Genomic DNA, 21,132 nt, shown 5'->3' with positions numbered 1-21,132 from the left:
ATTAATGTTCTTTTATGTTCATACCTTTGCTATATATGTGTTGTAACCACAAGTTTAAGAACCAAAACACATAACCACAAGTTTAAGAACCAAAACACATCACCAAAAGTTTAAGAACCTAAACACTTACCATAAGTTTAAGAACCAAAACACTTAAAAAGACAAATTTGAAAAAATATAGTTTTAAAAGAACCTTTAATGATATTCTAGTTAACCATTGGAGTAGGTAAAATATAAAAACTCCTAATGAGTTTCTAAATTATTTATGTTGCAAAATTTGTAAATTATTTATATCTGTTTAAGCAAATACATTCGTAGCCCAAGCTCAAGCTGTTTCGGTTTACTGAAATTAAACTGGTGATTTTAAAGAACCAGATGAAATAAAACCCTCAATTTTGTTTGCTTGTTTTTTAATTTCTTGTCGAAAACCTAAAAGCTTAATTATTCCACTTCTTCATATCTCTGCTTGTAGAGCCAAAGAAACAAGCGATTAGGCAAATCCAACTCCCTAAAAATTAGGTCTTGGATTAAGCTTTTGTAACAAGGTAGGGTTCGAGGTTTACCAAAATTAGGTTTTTTTATTTTTTATATATAACGTGTTTCTTCGGACTTGCTTGGATTTTACATGAATTGAAAGATCAAACCTAGTGGAACTGTTTGGTAATATATACTCCGAAGTGATGGTAGCAGGTGTATGCATAATAGTGATGGAGTTAGCTTACGAGATGGATTTTTCTCTTCCCGGTTTCATCGTCTGCTGCTTAGTATTAGGATTCGGAATATTCGAGGCGACATCTCTTGAACGTAGTAAGAAAGACTCTTCGTTGAAATCAGAAGATCCATCAAACGGTAGTGACTTTGATACTTCTCCAATTCTTCCCATATAGCTTACCAACCAATCTCTCTCCCCACACTAACGGCGATGATGTACTCTTGAATGTATTTTGTTGTCTTCGACGATGTAAATCTATTTGGTTTTACTCGTTCTCAATCTTTTATGCCTTCATATATTTTTTTTCTTTTGAAAACACATACAAGTTTCTTGGTCTAACGTAAACAAAGATAAAAACAATGATGATTATTATTTTAATATATGTAGTAATTTTAGGGTTATTCGAAGAAGAATTAGTGAAATACTGAAATGTTAGGCTATGGAGCTAGAACCAAATCATACTCACACACACACAACTCTCAAGTCCTTGTGTGTGTTCATAAATTGGCTTCATTGATTAACGAAGAAGTTTACTGTGAAACCAAACCGATTAAAAACCAAAACAGACTGCTTTATAGTGTCAGTGTGCCACGTGTAGTAATTTGGTTTAGAAGAACCGGATCAAGTAGAACCCTAACTTCAGTTTCGATGTCTTCTTTGATGTTTCGGCTTTTCCAATGTCTTCTCCTCCCACCTGAAACTGAAAGCTTGAGTCTTTTCTTCCTATCTTCGCTTCTAACGCCATTAAAGAAGGTACGTGTTGAACTTAACTAGATTCTCGTTCTTGGGGTTTCTTAGTTTAGAAGTAACCTTCTGTCAAAAATCCAAATTTACACTACATGAATTTAAAAATCAAACCTTTTCTCTGATTTCTCATAAAAGCTTTGAACTTTTTTCGTGCAGAACATATGGATCTCATAAGCAATCTACCAGAAGAGGTTCTATGTCACATATTTCGCCAAACTTTTGATCTTTAAGAAGAGAACTAGCGCACACTGTTCAGGAAGATAATTTGCTCATAGAACAAAAAAAATTGTAAAATTGAATCAAACATAGAAAAAAGCAAAGAACAGTTAGTCAGTTAATTGACACATCTTTTTCCTGAGACAGCATCAATCATCTCTATATTAGAAACAAACTCCAGATTGGTCTTAAACATAGCCTATGTTGCTACCATGGTGAGACAGTATGTGACGAATGTTGTTGGTTCGGTTCAGAGAGTAGCTTTAGCTATTACCCCTTGTCCCTTGAGGCTCTCACCTTTGTTCGTTGGATCACCCGTAGTTACTGGTACTCTTCTTAAAACCTTAATCTCTTTTTTTGTTCATACACTCAAATGTTCTTTTATGTTCATACACTGCAAATTTAACCAAAGTTTTGTTGTGAATTGTAACCAAGTTTTTATGTTCATACACTCAATTAATGTTCTTTTATGTTCATACTTTTGCTATATATGTGTTGTAACACAAGTTTAAGAACCAAAACACATAACCACAAGTTTAAGAACCAAAACACATCACCAAAAGTTTAAGAACCTAAACACTTACCATAAGTTTAAGAACCAAAACACTTAAAAAGACAAATTTGAAAAAATATAGTTTTAAGAACCTCTAATGATATTCTAGTTAACCATTGGAGTAGGTAAAATATAAAAATTCCTAATGAGTTTCTAAATTTTTTATGTTGCAAAATTTGTAAATTATTTATATCTGTTTAAGCAAATACATTCGTAGCCCAAGCTCAAGCTGTTTCGGTTTACTGAAATTAAACTGGTGATTTTAAAGAACCAGATGAAATAAAACCCTCAATTTTGTTTGCTTGTTGTCTCCTCTTCGATGCCTTTTAATGTCTTGTCGAAACCTAAAAGCTTGAGTCTTTCTTTATATCTCCGCTTGTAGAGCCAAAGAAACAAGCGATTAGGCAAATCACCAACTCCCTAAGAATTAGGTCTTGGATTAAGCTTTTGTAACAAGGTAGGGTTCGAGGTTTACCAATTAGGTTTTTTTTTTAATTATATATAACGTGTTCCTTTTGACTTGCTTGGCTTTTAAAGATCAAACCTAGTGGAGCTGTTTGGTAATATATACTCACTTCCTTCTGTACGTACGTGCCAAGAAGATGGATCTCATAAGTGATCTACCAGAAGAGATTCTTTGTCATATATTGTCTTTCCTTACCACAAAGGAGGCTGCTTTGACATCAGTTCTGTCAAAGAGATGGCGCGGTTTGATTGCGTTAGTCCCTAATCTTGTCATTGATCACTGTGATTTCCAACAGAGCTTCATGGATTTTGTGGATAGAGTATTGGCATTGCAGGGTAATTCTCCCATTAAGAGATTCTACCTCAATGGTATGGGCGTTGTTGATTTTGATCGTGTGGATTGTTGGATACAGAACGTGATGTTGCGTGGTGTTTCAGAGATTGTTCTTTCTATCTATGATAATGCGGAATCAGTAGCTAACTCTAGACGTATGTTTCCAAAAGTTTTCCAAAACAAGAAACTAGTTAAGCTAGTATTAAGTTTTGTATTAGATATTAGTTTGATGTGCGGCAGCATTTTCTTACCGACGCTAAAAACTCTCGTTCTTGAATTTGTTTTGGTATCTGTTGATAAGTTTGAGATTCTTCTCCATGCTTTGCCTGCGCTTGAGGAATTAGTCCTAGATAGTATATACTCGAAAGATTGGGGTTTTACTCTGACTGTATCAAGTGCAAGCCTCAAGGCCTTAACAATAAAGTACAGTAGTATAGCTGCTTTTTCATTTGATACACCTAGTCTTGTGTACTTCTATTATTCCAATCTTGTCGCGGAAGACTATTTCGTAGCTAAAATGGAAAACTTGTTTGAGGCTCGAATTAGCCTTTTGGTAAGTGGAGAAGATATTGCGCGAGCAAGACCGCCACACAATATTATGTTAGAGGATGATGAGGACGATAATGTTACTATCCGATTTTCAAATGTTGGGAACCTTATGAGTGGCATTCGAAATGTTCGGTGTCTAGTTCTGTCTCATGATACTCTTGAGGTCAGTTTCTTTTCTATGTTGTGATATTTTATTTCAGAAATAAAAGAAGATTAGTCTTAAATTCATGGAGCATGGTAGTCATGTTTGTTCTAACTATGGCTTGTATCATGTTATCAGGTGCTTTCTATATGCTGTGAATCATTGCCAATGTTCATAAACCTCAACTCATTAACTATTAAAAGCGACGATAGTCGAGGATGGCAAGCAATGCCAGCTCTTCTAAGGAAATGTCCGCATTTAGAAACTCTAGTCCTTGAGGTATGAAAACAAATCATTTGCCAAACATGTATATATAAAGATAGAGTTCATACTTTACTTTGAATTCCTTATATTCACCTTTATGCTTTCAGGGTCTCTTGCACTATGTGACAGATAAATGCGGGGATGCTTGTGACTGCGTTTCTCGGGAGGAAAAGGGTCGTTCACTCACATCTTGTCCCGTAAAAGTGTTAGAGATTAAAAGGTTTAAAGGAAGAATGAAAGAGATGCACCTGATAAGACATTTCTTAGACTATTTTCCATGTTTGAAGGAGATGAAGATCTATATGGAAGAGAATGATCCTGCACAACTCAAAGTCACTGAAGTTTCTGAATTTATGGGGGAGATTATGATGGAATACTATAACAAGTCATCGAGTTGCAATGTCCAGCTCCTAGTGAGTGGTAACTTGTATGAGAAGTGGACTGCATAATGATCTTCTTTACTTCTCTTTAAAAAACATCTTTTATCCTATATGCTATAGATTTATGGGTGGCTCATGACTGGTTGTTTCAAGGCAGAAACCAATGTTTAATGTTGCCTCTTTGCATAGTGCGTAGGCTAATGTGCGTGTCTTTGAATTCATATGTTTTAACATGTTCTCAATCTCATTAGTGATATGTTAGACAATGGATTTTAGAACATAATCGCAGGATAAGCTTGTCACATGTCCTCTAGTGGATGGATAGCTTGGAGAGTACTACATGATTATTTGGTCTTTAATAATGGGATTTACTTTGTTTTAGTTGAGACAATATATTGAAACATGAGACAAAATCTGTTAAGACAAAACATGAGACTGAACCATAAAGAAACACTATGTAGTTACAAACGGTAATTATCTAGAATTCCTAACTCACCAAGGTATGTAATATCTGCTTCTTCCTTCATCAAACATCCCATGAAGATGACATAGCTTGTTAAATTTCTTGAGAAATTTTGGGCCTTTTGTTTTCGTTTGGGCTTTGATGTAAGCCCATTTTGGCTGTCTTCTTGTACTTCAGAGAAAAAAATAATAATTCGTCTCACCGAAAAAAAGGAAAAAACAAAGTTAGAGAGAGAGTGAGAAGAGAAGAGAGAGAGAGAGGAATTCGATTCATCATAATCAAAACTCACAACAAAAAATCCTTAAATCGTACGGTTCTCTTTCTCTCTTTTCATATCCTAATTGTTCTCTTCATCTTTATCTTCATCTTCATCGTCGATCTGAGTTTTTTAGGTTTTATTCGGTAAGTAATTTAAAAGATCTCTCCTTTTCGTTCTTCAAAGTTTTGATTTTTATGCTTCAGATCTGCTTTCTACACACTATGATTCACTATGAAGTTTTGAACCCTCCCATTTTTGATCCGTTGATTCTATTTTTAATCTGGTTTTAGTGGTTTTAGTGTTGTTGATGCGATTGGATCACGGGAAGAAAAGATGAGTATGGTGGAAGCGATTGTTCCAGGAGACATGGCTTGTTTGGATGTAGATTTATTGCAGCTTCAAGAGATGTCTTCGTTTGTACTGAGTTCAAAACCTGGATTCACTCAGAAGCTCTTTGACCAGTGGCTTTCTCTTCCTGAAGCTCATCGACAGGTATCTCTCAGCTCTGTTTCTGCTTTATTGGCTTTAGAATTGTTTAAGATTTGTGTAAAGTTCGAATCTTTTGAGAGTGTTAGTTAAGTGGTGAGAGTTACAATGTTGCTTAGGTTGTCAAGTTACTCTGTGGTGTTGAAGATTTGTGTAAAGTTCAAATCTTTTGATAGTGTTAGTTAAGTGGTGAGAGTTACAATGTTGCTTAGGTTTTCAAGTTACTCTGTGGTGTTGAAGATTGGTGTCAAGTTCGAGTCTTTTATAGTCTGAGTTGTGAGTTATTTCATATTTTGTTATGTGAGAATTGCCATGATGATTAGGTTGCCAAATTAAGCTGTGGTGTTGAAGAATGTTGTAAAGTTCGAATCTTTGATAGTCTGAGTTATGAGTTAGCTTCACATTTTGTTATGTGAGAGTTACAATGTTGCTTAGGTTGCCAATTACTCTGTGGTGTTGAAGAATGTTGTAAAGTTCGAATCTTTGATAGTGTGAGTATTAGAATGCTTAGGTTTGCCAAATTACTCTGTGGTGCTGGAGAAATGTTGTAAAAATCAAATCTTTGATAAGTGTGAGTTTTATCTTCATTCTTGTTATCTAAGTATTACATTTATAGTGATGCTTAGGTTGCTAAATTCCTCTGGTGTTGAAGATTGGTGTAAAGTCTGATTGTTTTTTAGTTTTGGTTATGCAATTTGATTGTGTGGGTATTACAATGATGCTTATCGTTACTGAGATTTGGTTGCTAAATTACTCTATTCACTGGAATCTGAAGGCTAAAAGCTTTATTTTTTTTTCGTTGCCTAATTGGTTATTATTATTTTTTTTTTTTTCTAGGTTGAAGCATTGCTCAAGGATGCTATAGCTGGAGCTCCTATAAATGTAACTGGAAGTTCATCTGGTTCAAATTCTGCCACCAGTAATTCTATACCATCTATGTTTCCTGCGGGAAGTGCGCCTCCTCTTTCGCCAAGGAGTTGTGGTTCACCACGTACAACGAAACAAAGAGGCCCTTCTAACTTAGGTTCTACGCTGAAAGTAGCCAGCGAGCCTGTTAAAGAGCCAATGCCTCAGGTTTGAACAGTGCATTCGTTTTTCCTCCTTTTATACTAATGGAGTAAAAATACTTACATTAAACTTGAAATGACTGTAGTTCTATTTCCAAAATGGCCGCCCACCACCAAGCGAGATAAAAGAGCAATGCATGTTTAGAATTAATCACTTTTTCTATGGTCACATGGATGGACTACAGATACAAGGTAAGAATTCATAAGCTTTCTAATATTTTTAGTGACATTTATATGGAAATTCTCATTACCGTTTACCCTTTTTCAATTCTCAGAATTCAAATTAGTCACCAGAGAAATCTGCAAGCTTCCATCTTTCTTCTCCACTTCACTTTTCAGGAAGATCGATGTCAATAATTCAGGTTTCGTTACTAGGTGTGTGATGCTATGCTTTTTGTTTGGTGGAATCTCATGTGTGCATAGTTTTTAACGTACTTCACGCTTCCTGATCATTTTATAGTTACTCATCACGTGTTTGGCGATCACTGTACTGGAAAACCCAGTATAACATTTTTGAATGTTTAATTATGCAGAGAAGCATTTATAGATTATTGGGTAAACGGGAACATGTTGATAATGGATACAACGACCCAAATCTTCAAGATATTAAAGCAGAAAGATCAGAATTTTATTGTCAAGGTAAAATTTTCTTTTAGTTTTCATATTCAGGCATAAGAGCGAGTTATTTTCATATTCAACTTGCTCTTATGTTCGCAATTTTAATTCACAACATTTTTTCCTGGCAGGATGATTTCAAACCACTACTTAAAGAACTGTTGGCGACACATCCTGGGCTAGAGTTCCTGCAAACCACACCTGAATTCCAAGAAAGATATGGTGAGGTCTTACCTTCATATAGAGTTTAGTCAGTATCCTATTTTCTCTCATGTTTTCTTTTCCCTCTTGAGTCTCCTGATATTGCTCGAGTAATAATATTTAGTAACTGAGCGAGGGTCAGGTTAGCTACCACCATAATTGAGAAGAATGGGTGAATAAGTCTGATTGTTACGACATTGACTGTATTACTGCATAACTATGATAATTTTAATAATCGAGGCATTGAAATGATTACGTGGCATTTATTTGTTTGGATTTAAACTATTTCATAAGCTAATTTGCTGTGTTAGACATCTTCTTATAATTTGCAGTTACATGATACTTGCAAAAAAAACATGAATCAGTTTAGTAAATGGTAATTTTTGTTCTCTCCAGTAGGTCTATTCCTCATTCAGGGGTTATCCAAAGAATCACATTTGTTATATAAGAGAAACTTTTATCAATCTTATAAAGGATTTTTTTTCCCTTTCTGACATAGCTTTATGAAACATGTGTCAGTTAGATGATTAAGTAAACATGTGTCAGTTAGATAATTAAGTAGCTTTCTGACATAGCTTTCTGACATTTCTTGTTTGCTATGTCTGAAGTCCACAATCTTTGGTATTTGCTGCTATTGTTGTAGATAGGGGAGTTGTCTATTTAAGGATGTAATTTTGTCTAATACAATTTTTATTTTGATGGGCCAGCTGAAACTGTCACCTACAGAATATTTTACTACATAAATAGATCTGGAAATGGTCGCCTTACATTTAGGGAGCTTAGACGGGGAAACTTAATTGATGCAATGCGACATGCTGATGAAGAAGAAGATATCAACAAAGTGTTGAGGTACTAACAAACAGAGTTCATCCTATTGTTGTATATAAGGTTTTATTCTATTTATTTGACATCAACACCTTTCTATTTACTTTGGCAACTAGATACTTCTCGTATGAGCATTTCTATGTCATATACTGCAAGTTCTGGGAGCTGGATACAGATCACGATTTCTTGATTGACAAAGAAAATCTTATGAGATATGGAAACCATGCACTTACTTATCGGATTGTCGACAGAATATTCTCCCAGGTTCTGCCTAAGATAGAATGATTTTTAATGCCTACTACTTACGATTATATTTATATTACTTCCATTTAAGAATTGTGTCCTCGTTCAAAGGTTTTATTGCTCATAAGATGACTGTCATCATAAAAGTAATGCATTGTTTTTCAGGTTGCTAGGAAGTTCACTAGCAAAGTTGAAGGGAAGATGGGGTATGAGGACTTTGTGTATTTCATACTTGCAGAAGAAGATAAATCATCAGAGCCTAGCCTAGAATTTTGGTAAGCTGTGTTATAAGGATCCAAAGTTGCAGACAGATAGCGTCTTGAGTGTTTTTATCTGACAAAAGTATATATTGGACTAGGTTTAAGTGCATAGACTTGGATGCAAATGAGATTATTACGCGAAATGAGATGCAATTCTTTTATGAAGAGCAGTTGCATCGAATGGAGTGCATGGCGCAAGAGGCTGTTCTTTTTGAGGATATCTTATGTCAGATGATTGATATGATCGGACCAGAGGTTAAACATTATAACTCATGTTTTCTTGTGGTTATTATATGCTCAACCTATTCTACAATTAAAGAAGATATAGGGCGATCACAGAAGTAGTTAGTGTTCCCAGTTTATGTTTGTAACCCCTGCAATTTTGTTTTGTGTTTGATTGTTTCGTGTTTCTTTCCACAGAACGAAAGTCATATAACGCTGCATGACCTGAAGAGCTCAAAGCTCTCTGGAAACGTCTTCAACATCCTTTTTAATCTCAACAAATTTATGGCATTTGAAACACGGGATCCGTTCCTCATTCGTCAGGTACTTCACATGCGAAATTCAACCTTACTGTTTTCCTGACAGCAAAGGCCTCTTATAACATTTTAACATATCGAACTGAAACAGGAGCGTGAGAACCCTACGTTGACTGAGTGGGACCGTTTCGCACATAGAGAATATATAAGGCTTTCAATGGAAGAAGACGTTGAAGATGCATCCAATGGAAGTGCTGAGGTTTGGGATGAGTCGTCATTGGAGGCTCCCTTCTGAGGTCATAGAGATAAGTCAATGGAGAAGATAAGTATCAACTCCCTGAGAAGAATCTTGTGGAGCTTTCTTGAGAAATGGGAAGTGAAAAACAAGCAAAAAGCTGGTAGTATCCTCTATTGAATACCATACTTAGCTTTCTTTTTCTTTAACTTCTCTTCATTTGTTAGCTGATTATAACAGAGTTATATTTATTAATAATTTTCGTCTAGCAGTGGTTGTGTTATTGCTAGTGAGATTGTAGTAATGTCTTATTATTTGTGGCACTCTTTTAAGGAAAACGTTTTCTACACGGAACAACCATTATGCTCTGTTAAGGTTATCTTTACATTTTCACTTTTTGAATCAATCTCCTAAGCCTTCCTTTGTTATACTGAGAACTCTTTGTACAAAAGATAAGAAATAATGAGAGGAGTCATGTTCTGTATATAGCGGAACTGTAAGGTTACCAGAACCTGTCTTTATTAACACTGAGATAACCAGACATGACCTTTCCACCAGTATTCCTCATACCGTCGACGAGGAAACACCAAGTGGAACCCAATGCCCCGACGAAGAAATCAGCGTCTGACGCCATTAAGAAGTTAACCAGAGGATAGTTCGTGCTCATCTCTCTACCAAGGCTCGCTTCATACTCAGCCATTGATTTATTACCGACTTGTCTTGCCACTTCTGTGTAATAAAACCTCCAATGAGTATAATCTTTACTTCTGTCCACAACTTCCTTCATCTCTGTAGAGAGCCAGATCATGTTGAGCTCTGGAAACCGTTCTCTGATCCGATCAGCTAAACGCATATATTCTTCTAAAGCTGCAACTCTCATCTCGCACGCTTTGTCTCCCATCCGCACGTGAACACTCAGCATTGGCCTTGGAATCCACGGCTTCTGATCCGACCACACCTGTTGCTCAATCTCTGTCCTTGTCTTCTTCTTCTTCTTTCTCCAATCTCCTCCAGAGAGAACGTTCTTGGCAGCTTCTTTTCCAAACGCAGAGTGTCGAGCAGCGTTCATCAAACCACAAGTATACTCTGTTTGAAATCTCATCAAGTATCTCACTGCTTGTGCTCTCCACCATCTCCTATCCATTTTCCGGTGACTGGAAACTAAACTTCCATTGATTTCTGTAGTGGGTTTCATATAACTCCAAGCCTTACCCCATAGCTTTGGTATAGGCCCTGCCCAAATCTCCTTTGTGCTGTAGTTTTGTTTCCCTGTGACAATCCCACTCTCCCACGCTTCTCTATTCTTTGCAATCGCAAACGCTCGTTTCCTACACTCTTCTGATGTTTCCGGTAGAAAATAGCAAGACCAGCTTCCACGGGAAGAACCTGCATCCAAACAAAGAGTAACACCAAAACAAGATTAACCAAGAAGATGTAGCTGGTGATGTTGTTACATGTTCTGCTCGATTGTGTACCTTTGCAACCATTGTGATCTGCTCGATTATAATACTTTGCAACGAGCACTCGGTTTTCGTTTATAGCGATTGCGAGAAGACCAGTCATCCCAGCAATTTGAGCTCCAATTCCGAAACCAGCAAGTGTTTCCCAATCAGCTACAAGAAACTTAACACTCTTGTTTCCACAATCCAAAGGATGCTGATGAATCCATATATCTCTTTGCACTATCCTCGTCAATGGATAGTTCTCTTCATCTCCTCCATTGATCTAAAATCAAACTTATGATTGTTCATTCTCCTTGACGACAACTTAACAAATAAACAAGAAGAAGAAGCATACCCAAGAAGGGAATGTCTGATTCGCTATATCTGTATCTAATCGCTGCCTAACTCGCGCCTTCTCCTCACAATTCTCCATATGTGGAGCGTTTGGCACATCAGATTTACTAATCCCTAACTTCTTCAAGAAGTCTTCTTCATTTAGTAATAAATTATCCCAAGCAGAGACCAAAAGCTTCACATCATCATCATCATCTTTGGTCTCAGCTTTGTTCTTCCATTTCAATGTTCGGTCTATACTTGCAACCATATCTAACATATAAGTAAAAATTATCATTACATGGAAACAAAAACACAACAAATTACCAAAAAAAAAGATCAAATCTTTTGTATAAAACTTACTGATGATGTGAGATGCAGAGGAGTTGCAAGGAGGAAAAGCAGAGGAGAAGGTGGCGAGTTCAAAGGTGCCAAGAGAAGTAAGAGCAGCTAAGAAAAGTGAAGTGAGACAGATTCCACATAGAAACCCAACTAAACAAATTTGACATGGAAATGAGTTTCCAAGCTTTAATGCTTTCTCTGAAACCAATCTTTCTAATGACTTCATTTGCTCACAACTCTTGATTTTCTCTATTTTTTTTTTTTGCTCACTAAAGAACCAAAAGAAACACTTGATACCAAAACTATCAACCAGAACTCACATGATTATTGTTTATTTTCTAAGATAAAAATTTATTAAGATGATGCTTCGATCAAAATAACAAAGGAAAAGTGAAATTAGAATTCTCAATATAATAAAGATTAAACCAAAAGTAATTAAGAAAAAAAATCTGATGAACACAAAAATGTAATTAAATTTTGTTTTTAGTGTTTTGCAGCTGAATAAACACAAAAATGAAGAGAAGAGAAGAAGAGGGAGGAGAAACCCATGAAACGGATTTGTTACATAATTATGGAGATAATAAAGGAGAGAACCGTTGATAGTATCTAAACCTCATTTGTTTTTTTTTCAAAAACATTTTGGATTATATAAAATCTTTTTTTTAGTTAACGTATTATGTATTTCGATAAAAAAAAATTGACACTTGGATAAAAAAGATAAAAGAGAACAAAAAGCTTTAATATTAGCTGGTCTGAAAATGAGGCAGAGAATTATAAGACAAATCCACTTAGAGAGATTTATCAATCTATGGACATTGTATGTTTTTTTTTTTACTTATAATTTTTGTTTTTAATAATCAAGGAAAAAAGCATGGAAGCTCAGTTTCTTTTAGGACAAAGAAGTGGCAAGTGAGAGAGTTTGATGTGAGCATGATGCATGGTTGTGTTTTGTTGTCTTGTGATTAGAAAAAAGTAACGTTTTAATTGTATAGTTTGTTGTTGTTAATTAGCATGTAAAGTTTTTAAATTCTTCGTTTAACTTTATTTGGTAAACCGAACAAACCGAAAAAATTGAAATTCGGTTCAATTCCAAATTGAACCGAACCGAAAAATCAAGAACCGAATTAAGACAAAGAATGTGCATCTTCGTAAGGTGTAAGCATTCAAGACTTTAGTATAATCTAGAAAGTAACCAATTCTTTAGAGGGCTATGTGGTTTATAGCTCAGCAAAAGTGCAGAAGTACTATGTTAAAGGATATGAAGTCCTTACATGTAACTTAGGGCAACATTATTGGAGGTATCTTTGGGGCTAATATACCCCCAATAATGTTGGTCTTATGTAGTGTATGGTTTATACCTACCCGTTCTGTATTTACTTACAACACAAAGATGATTAAAAATGAGAAATGGGCTAAGCTAAGCAGCGAAACAGTATGAGAAGCATAAGCTAAAAACCACATATGGGTTTGAACATAGCTGCAGATGGCTTTTTTTACATGATAAAATGGTCAAGCCAGGGTTATTCAAGAGATTCAAAACAGTTAATTTTTGATTTTGCAAAATTTAAATTATAAATATCAGTAACAATCTGGGCTTATAATTTTGGACTTGTAATTTTGGGCCTAATCTGTTTAAGCAATAAAAACCTTCAATTTTAAAACTGGTGATTTTAAAGAACCAGATGAAATTAAAACCCTCAATTTTGTTTGCTTGCTGTCTTGTCGAAACCTAAAAGCTTGAGTCTTTTCTTCTTCATACAGTATCTCCTCTTGTAGAGCCAGATTAGGCAAATCCCAACTCTCTTTTTCACTTAAACACCCTAAAAATTAGGTCTTGGATTAAGCTTTTGTAACAAGGTAGGGTTTCGAGGCTTACTCATTTAATTTAACTTTTCTTGGGAATTCCTATTTCCCTTGATATAACGTGTTTTCTTTGGACTTGCTTGGATTTTACATGAATTGATAAAGATCAAACCTAGTGGAACTGTTTGGTAATATATATACTCACTTCGTTTTGTACATACATGCAGAGAACATGGATCTAATAAGCGATCTACCAGAAGAGATTCTTTGTCATATATTATCCTTCCTTACCACAAAAGAGGTTGCTTTGACATCAGTTCTGTCCAAGAGATGGCGCGGTTTGATTGCGTTAGTCCCTAATCTTGACATTGTTCACTATGATTTTCGAAAGAGCTTCATGGATTTTGTGGATAGAGTATTGGCATTGCAGGGTAATTCTCCCATTAAGAGATTCTACCTCGGTCTCGGTGGCACTGGCTGTATTGATTTAGACCGTGTGGATTCTTGGATACAGAACGTTATGTTGCGTGGTGTTTCGGAGATTGTTCTATCAATCTTTGATGATACAGAATCAGTAGCTAACTTCAGACGTATGTTACCAAAAGTTTTCCAGAACAAGAAACTAGTTAAGCTAGAATTAAGTTATGGATTTGATATTAGTTTGATGTGCGGCAGCAGTTTCTTACCGACGCTAAAAACTCTCGTTCTGAGATCAGTTTCGGTTACTGTTGATAAGTTTGAGATTCTTCTCCATGATTTGCCTGCGCTCGAGGAATTAGTCCTAAGTTGTATAAACTGGATATATTGGGGTGTTACTGTCACTGTGTCAAATGCAAGCCTCAAGACCTTAACAATAGATACATGCGGTTATTGTGTAGCTGCTTTGTCATTTGATACACCTAGTCTTGTGTACTTCTGTTACTCCGATCTTGTCGCAAAAAACTATTCCGTAGCTAAAATGGAAAACTTGTTTGAGGCTCGAATCAGCCTTTGCGTAAATTTAGAAGATATTGCGCGAGCAAGATCGCCACACAACATTTTGTTAGAAGATGATGAGGACAATAATAATGATATTATCCGATTTTCGAATGTTTGGAACCTTATGAATGGCATCCGAAATGTTCCGTGTCTAGTTCTATCTCCTAATACTCTTGAGGTCAGTTTTCTTCTTCTTTTCTACATTGTGATATTTTAATTTCAGAGAAAAAACAAGACCAGTCTTAAATTCATGGGGAATATGGTCGTCATGTTTGTTCTAACTATGGCTTGTCTTGTCATCAGGTGCTTTCTATATGCTGTGAATCATTGCCAATGTTCATAAACCTCAACTCATTAACTATTAAAAGCGACGTTAGTCGAGGATGGCAAGCAATGCCTGCTCTTCTAAGAAAATGTCCGCATTTAGAAACTCTAGTCCTTGAGGTATAAAACAAATCATTTGCCAAACATGTATATATAAAAATAGTGTTTATACTTTTGAATCCCATGTATACTTTTATATGTTTGCAGGGTCTCTTGCACCATGTCACTGATAAATGCGGGGATGCTTGTGATTGCGTTTCTCGGGAGGAAAAGGGTCGTTCACTCACATCTTGTCTCGTAAAAGTGTTAGAGATTAAAGGGTTTAAAGGAAGAACCAAAGAGATGAACCTGATAAAACATTTCTTGAACTATTTTCCATGTTTGAAGGAGATGAAGATCTATGCAGAATTCAAAGTCACTGAAGTTTCTGAATTTATGCGGGAGATTATGATGGAACAGTATAATAATTCATCAAGTTGCAATGTCCAGCTCCTAGAGAGTGATAACTTGTATGAGAAGTGGACTGCATAATGATCTTCTTCACTTCTCTTTTAAGAAACATCTTTTATCCTATATGCTATAGATTTATGGGTGTGGCTCATGACTGGTGTCCAAGGTTTAATGTTGTCCCTTTGCATAGTGCGTAATCTAATGTCCTAGCGCAAAATCAACGGATACAATAACAGAACAGCGTCTTCTTTCGGTTTTCATAATTGAATTCATATGTTTTAACATGTTCTCAATCTCATCAGTGACATGTTAGACAATGGGTTTATAATGAAATTGCAGGAGAAGCTTCGAGACTACAATTTTTCGGTCTTTAACAATGGGATTTAGTCATTTACTTCTTTTGGTTGAGACAAAATATATTGAAAAAAAGAGACAAATCTGTTGGGACAAAACAAGAGACTGAACCATAAAGAAACACTGTGTAGTTGCAAACAAATATTTAACTAAGAAATATTTGCTTATTCCTTCATCAAACATCCCATGAAGATGACGTAGCTTGTTAAATTTCTTGAGCAAGTTGCTTGAAAGCAACACAGTTGAAGACCATCTCTTCTTTTCGATCCTCCACTTTCTCTTTTCGGGTCTGGGATGCTGATCACAATCTGCTTCAGCACCATTAGACCTGCAGCTTCACGGCGGTTCTATCTCTGCTTCCTAGCTCGACAGACCAACTAATCAAGTTTGGTTCGTAACAAAATCTCCTCGATGGTCTTCGGGTCTGCTTCTAACTAAGAAGCTAGTACTTCTAGCTTTAAGTTTTCCAGCCAAACTCTTTTACAAGTTTAAAACACTTATACTTAACATGGTCTTTTGGTTTAATAAACTCAACATTCATTCATTCATTAAAAAAAAAAAAAAAGTAAACGCATCAAAGGGTTTAATGCAGGAGGACTGGCTTATCTCCAGCCCTTTGAAGCCTTGAATGTTATTCCTTGGAGATGAAGTTTTGTTGCGGGGAGTATTAATGGCAAAAAAGATGGACACCTTAACGTTTTTATGTAGCAGTCTGAGAAGCAGAGATTGATGATGAAATGGGGATTGAAGAATCAGATCAGAGTAAGCTTAAACTAGCTTGGAGTTCAAGCTAAAGTATATTAGCACTAAATATACATTTATAGTTTTAGGAGATATCTAAAACTATGTTATATTTCCTGTTTGAATTTAGTAAATTATTGTTAAGGTTCTTATATATAAGGAGATGTCAAGGTTGAGACATAACTCATGAGCTTAAGAGTTTAAGAATTTTAAGAGAGTTATTCTAATCTAAGTGTGTGTTTTCTTATTCTTTGGTTTCTATAAGAAACCTGAACCGAAATTGGCCCTTATACTGTTCAAGCTGCTCCGGTTAAGGTAAACCGGTGATTTCAAAGAACCGGATGCAATAATTAAACCCCTCAATTGTGTTTGCTTTCCTCGAACGCCTAATGCATATGTGTAGTGTCGTTGTTGAACTTTAAAGCATGAGTCTTTACTTCATATCTCCACTTGTAGAGCCAAAGAAACAACCGATTAAGCAAATCCCAACTCTCTTTTTCACTGAAACTCCCTAAAAATCAGGTCTTGGATTAAGCTTTTGTAACAAGGTAGGGTTTAGAGGTTTTTACTCTGTTTTTTTTTTGGGGGTTCCTTAGTCAATAAGATTCTTATTTGTGTTGTGAGCTCTAAGATTCTTATGTTCGAATTCATAAGATTCCTACTTTACCAGTTTAAACTTTTCTCTGTTTTACCAGTTTAAACTTTTCTCTGTTTTGTCATGGAACGTTTTGGTAATATACTCTCTCTACGTTTCGTGCAGAGACAATGGATCGCATAAGCAATCTACCAGACGAGGTTCTTTCTCATACCTTGTCCTTTCTTACCACAAAGGAGGCTGCTTTGACATCTGTTCTCTCCAAGAGATGGCGCAATTTGATTGCGTTAGTCCCTAATCTTGACGTTGATCACTGCGATTTTCGACAAAGCTTTATGGATTTTTTGGATAGAGTATTGGCATTACAGGGTAATGCTCCCATTAAAAGATTCTACCTCGGTGGTATGGGATGTATTGATTCAGAACATGTGAATGGTTGGATACAGAACTTGATGGTACGTGGTGTTTCGGAGATTGTTCTATCGATCTTTGATGATAACTTGAATCGTATGTTTCCAAATGTTTTCCAGAACAAGAAACTAGTTAAGCTGGAATTAAGATATGGATTTGATATTTGTTTGATGGACGAGAGCCTTTTCTTACCGACGCTAAAAACTCTAGTTCTGAAATCAGTTTCGGTATCTGTTGATAAGTTTGAGATTCTTCTCCATGCTTTGCCTGCGCTTGAGGAATTAGTCCTATGTAATATAAACTGGTACCATTGGGATAATACTATGACTGTGACTGTGACTATATCAAGTGCAAGCCTCAAGGCCTTAACAATAGAGTCCAGCGGTCGTAGTCTATCTCCCATTTCATTTGATACACCTAGTCTTGTGTACTTTTGTTATTCCGGTATGGCCTCGAAATATCATTTTGTATCTAGAACGAAAAACTTGGTTGAGGCTCGAATCAGCATGTGGGGAACTCGAGTAGAGACTGCGCGAGAAAGATTGCGAAACGTTGTTATTATTCGATTTTCAGATGTTGGGAACCTTATGAATGGCATTCGAAATATTCGGTGTCTAGTTCTGTCTCCTAATACTCTTGAGGTCAGTCTTTTTTCTTCTTTGCTATATTTGTTATAGTTATACTTCGTAGTAGTCATGTTTGTTCTTAACTGTGGCTTGTATCTTGTTATCAGGAGCTTTCTTTATGTTGTAAATCATTGCCAGTGTTCAAAAATCTCAAGTCATTAACTATTAAAAGCAACAATAGTCGAGGATGGCAAGCAATGCCGGCTCTTCTAAGGAAATGTCCGCATTTAGAAACTCTAGTCCTTGAGTTATGAAACAAATCATTTGCCAAAACATGTATATATAAAGATAGAGTTCATACTTTGAATCCTTGATTGTCTCCTTTATGCTTTCAGGGTGTCTTGCACAATGTCACTGATAAATGCGGGGATGCTTGTGACTGCGTTTCTCGGGAGGAAAAGGGTCGTTCACTTAAATCTTGTCCCGTAAAAGTGTTAGAGATTAAAGGGTTTAAAGGAAGAACCAAAGAGATGAACTTGATAAAACATTTCTTGAACTATTTTCCATGTTTGAAGGAGATGAAGATCTATATAGAAGAGAATGATCCTGCACAACTCAAAGTCACTGAAGTTTCTAAATTTATGGGGAAGATTATGATGGAACACTATAACAAGTCATCAAGTTGCAATGTCCAGCTCCTAGTGAGTGGTAACTTGTATAAGAAGTGGACGACCATATATAAATAATGAAGCCTCTTAAGAACAAAAGTTAATTGCTCATAGATTTGCCAAATAAATTTCCTTTGGAATTTGATTTTGGTTTGCTTTTGTTTCATTTCACCACTGTGATATCTTACTTATACTGTCATACAGTGTGTAATTTGAATCCTAGTTCAGTTTCCTAAGAGTAACAACTCTGCTCTCACTGGAATAGTCACTAATCCATTTTAGTATTTTACCAAATCCAGAATTTTTCTAGTAAAACACAGTCGTTTAGTTAAACCGGTTATTTCAAGGAACCGGAAAAATTGGTTCAATTTCGTTTCTCCTCTTAAAATTGGATGCTTTGCATTGGGTCTCAGTCTCTCTAAAAAAACCCTAAAATTTGAGTCTTGGATTAAGCTTTTTTGCAACATTGTTTACAAGGTCGGTATCAAAGTTTACTCCTTTTCCTTTTCTGTGGTTTAGGGTTTCTCTCTGTTTATCAGTTTCATGAAACTAAAGATCAAACCTTTCTCTGTTTTTGCAGTGGAACTGTTTTTGTGATATACTCTGTTTTGTTTGATGCAGAGCAGATGGATCCCTTAAGCAATCTACCAGATGAGGTTCTTTGTCATACTTTGTCTTTCCTTACCACAAAGGAAGCTGCTTTGACATCAGTTCTCTCCAAGAGGTGGCGCAATTTGATTGCTTTTGTCCCTAATCTTGACATTGATGACTCTGTCTTTCTCCACCCCGAAGAGGGTAAGCAAGAGAGGTACGAGATTCTTCAGAGCTTTATGGATTTTGTTGATAGAGTATTGGCATTGCAGGGTAATTCTCCAACTAAGAAAGTATCCCTCAAGTGTGTAAGTATGCATGATTCAAACCGTGTTGATGATTGGATAAGTAATGTGTTAAGGCGCGGTGTTTCGGAACTTGATCTGTCAATCTATGTGACTATGGATGAATATGTTTTGCTGTCCACAAAATGTTTCGAGTGCAGGAATCTAGTTAAGCTGAGATTAGAAAGTCTTTGTATTGGTTATCAGCCGGATAGGATCTGTTCAGACCCTGTTGGTTGGTTGGCTGGAGGAGTATTCTTACCTATGCTTAAAACTCTTGTGATGAAGGCAGTTGGGTTTTATGTTGATGAGTTTTTTCTTAAAGCTTTGCCTGCGCTCGAGGAGTTAGTTATGGTTGATGTATTCTGGTTCTGGAACGATACGGATGTGACTGTCTCAAATGCAAACCTCAAGACCTTAACAATGAGTTCAAACCATTACTCAGGGACTTTTTCATTTGATACACCTAGTCTTGTTTACTTCTGTTACTCTGATTATGTTGCTAAAGACTATCCTGTAGTTAACATGGATAACTTAGTTGAGGCTAGGATTAGTCTTTTGGTAACTGAAGATCAAATCGAGCGAGCAAGAACGCCAGAGAATTATTTGTTAGATGAGGGTGGGGACAATGTTGTTCTCAGATTTGAAAATGTTGGGAAGCTTATGAATGGTATACGAAATGTTCAGTATCTGGAATTGTCTCCTCTTACTCTTGAGGTCAGTTTTCTTCTTGGTTTTTGTTTTGTAAAATCTTCTTGGTTTCAATTGATAGAACAGGACGGTCATGTTTGTTCGTCACCATTTTTAACGAAGAAGTGAAGGTCTTGTCTTAAAACGTTTAACGGTGAATTGTCTAATTGTGGTTTGTCTTATGTTTAGGTGCTTTCCATCTGCTGTGATTCAATGCCAGTGTTCAACAACCTCAAATCGTTAACTATTAAGAGTGACAAAGATCATACATGGCAAGCAATGCCAGTTCTTATAAGGAACTGTCCACATTTAGAAACTCTAGTCCTTGAGGTATAAAAACACATGTACAATGATAAGAGTTTATACTTTGAATAGAATCTCTGATAGTCTCTCTATGTTTTCAGGGTCTCTTGCACCATGTCGGAGATAAATGTGGGGATGTTTGTAACTGCGTTTTTCACTTGGGAAAAAGTCGTTCACTCACATCTTGTCCAGTAAAAGTGTTGGAGATCCAAGAGTTTCAAGGAACCATGAAAGAGATTGACATGGTAAAGCATTTCTTGGAGTATTTTATGTGTTTGATGGAGATCAAGATCTATATGAATGTTGTTAATACAAAGCTCAAAAAGCTAAGAGTTATCGCTAAGAGGATGAAACTCGACAACAAGAATTGCAATGTGCAGCTCCTTGTAAATGGGGAACTGTATAAGGAGTGGAGCGCACAATTAAGTCTTTGAAGAACAAAAGTTGCTCATAGTTTTGCCAAAAGGAATTGACTTTTGTTTGATTTTTCTGTTAATTGGTTTGAATACATTTTCAAAACCAGTTGTTGTCTTCTTCCTCTGTTTCGAATGTTCTGAGCCATTCACTATTTTGAGGCTTGTCTTATTCGTTAGCAATTTGCTCTAGCTCTTTCTTGGCATATTTCCTAGAAGTTGCAAATGGAAATCAAACTCTTTACTAGTCTTTTCATAGACATCTCATTAAAGCTTAGAAAATTTCAATGATGCTATGTTGGCAACCATAAGCCGGAACCTGAAGGTCTTGAATCAAACTGTCTTCGGT

The 21,132-nt window shown here is 36.1% G+C and overlaps 6 protein-coding genes across 9 annotated transcripts; 5 read left to right on the top strand and 1 right to left on the bottom strand.

Annotated features, from left to right (window-relative positions):
• The first annotated feature begins 2,830 nt into the window (after window positions 1–2,830).
• LOC17879956 (putative F-box protein At5g38390) lies at window positions 2,831–4,431 on the top strand. Its single transcript, XM_006285516.1, has 3 exons — window positions 2,831–3,739; window positions 3,857–3,997; window positions 4,090–4,431. The coding sequence occupies exons 1-3, from the start codon at window positions 2,831–2,833 to the stop codon at window positions 4,429–4,431; spliced, it is 1,392 nt and encodes a 463-aa protein (XP_006285578.1).
• A 596-nt stretch (window positions 4,432–5,027) lies between these two features.
• On the top strand, window positions 5,028–9,869 carry LOC17879734 (serine/threonine protein phosphatase 2A regulatory subunit B''beta). Of its 3 annotated transcripts, none has more exons than XM_023778123.1 (13): window positions 5,028–5,227; window positions 5,384–5,576; window positions 6,408–6,644; window positions 6,724–6,829; window positions 6,913–7,012; window positions 7,171–7,276; window positions 7,384–7,474; window positions 8,161–8,302; window positions 8,395–8,542; window positions 8,687–8,796; window positions 8,880–9,036; window positions 9,202–9,327; window positions 9,412–9,869. In XM_023778123.1, exons 2-13 carry the CDS (start codon window positions 5,418–5,420, stop codon window positions 9,553–9,555), a joined length of 1,626 nt encoding a protein of 541 aa, XP_023633891.1. In that variant the 5' UTR covers window positions 5,028–5,227; window positions 5,384–5,417; the 3' UTR covers window positions 9,556–9,869. The 3 variants fall into 3 exon arrangements, with proteins under 3 accessions (XP_023633891.1, XP_023633892.1, XP_006282584.1); XM_023778124.1 differs by having other exon boundaries at window positions 5,375–5,576; XM_006282522.2 differs by having other exon boundaries at window positions 5,038–5,133.
• Window positions 9,870–9,979: 110 nt separating this feature from the next.
• On the bottom strand, window positions 9,980–12,064 carry LOC17880141. Its single transcript, XM_023778122.1, has 3 exons — window positions 11,293–12,064; window positions 10,971–11,220; window positions 9,980–10,881 (listed from the first exon to the last, which is right to left on the bottom strand). Exons 1-3 carry the CDS (start codon window positions 11,836–11,838, stop codon window positions 9,998–10,000), a joined length of 1,680 nt encoding a protein of 559 aa, XP_023633890.1. The 5' UTR covers window positions 11,839–12,064; the 3' UTR covers window positions 9,980–9,997.
• A 1,307-nt stretch (window positions 12,065–13,371) lies between these two features.
• LOC17880757 (putative F-box protein At5g38390) lies at window positions 13,372–15,420 on the top strand. The gene is made up of 4 exons (XM_006284971.2): window positions 13,372–13,469; window positions 13,643–14,571; window positions 14,697–14,837; window positions 14,925–15,420. The coding sequence occupies exons 2-4, from the start codon at window positions 13,648–13,650 to the stop codon at window positions 15,246–15,248; spliced, it is 1,389 nt and encodes a 462-aa protein (XP_006285033.2). The 5' UTR covers window positions 13,372–13,469; window positions 13,643–13,647; the 3' UTR covers window positions 15,249–15,420.
• Window positions 15,421–17,027: 1,607 nt separating this feature from the next.
• Window positions 17,028–18,580, top strand: LOC17879624 (putative F-box protein At5g38390). Its single transcript, XM_006286053.1, has 3 exons — window positions 17,028–17,909; window positions 18,002–18,133; window positions 18,230–18,580. Exons 1-3 carry the CDS (start codon window positions 17,028–17,030, stop codon window positions 18,578–18,580), a joined length of 1,365 nt encoding a protein of 454 aa, XP_006286115.1.
• Window positions 18,581–18,909: 329 nt separating this feature from the next.
• LOC17879517 (F-box/LRR-repeat protein At5g38396) lies at window positions 18,910–21,030 on the top strand. Of its 2 annotated transcripts, none has more exons than XM_023778650.1 (4): window positions 18,910–18,979; window positions 19,083–20,094; window positions 20,257–20,397; window positions 20,472–21,030. In XM_023778650.1, exons 2-4 carry the CDS (start codon window positions 19,129–19,131, stop codon window positions 20,802–20,804), a joined length of 1,440 nt encoding a protein of 479 aa, XP_023634418.1. In that variant the 5' UTR covers window positions 18,910–18,979; window positions 19,083–19,128; the 3' UTR covers window positions 20,805–21,030. The 2 variants fall into 2 exon arrangements, with proteins under 2 accessions (XP_023634418.1, XP_023634419.1); XM_023778651.1 differs by having other exon boundaries at window positions 18,932–18,979; window positions 19,124–20,094.
• Window positions 21,031–21,132: the final 102 nt, after the last annotated feature.

Source organism: Capsella rubella, unplaced genomic scaffold, assembly GCF_000375325.1.
Source record: "Capsella rubella cultivar Monte Gargano unplaced genomic scaffold, Caprub1_0 scaffold_7, whole genome shotgun sequence".
Classification (NCBI taxonomy): Eukaryota; Viridiplantae; Streptophyta; class Magnoliopsida; order Brassicales; family Brassicaceae; genus Capsella; species Capsella rubella.
Note: the sequence above shows the minus strand (reverse complement) of the source record. Positions and strands in the feature narration are given on the sequence as shown.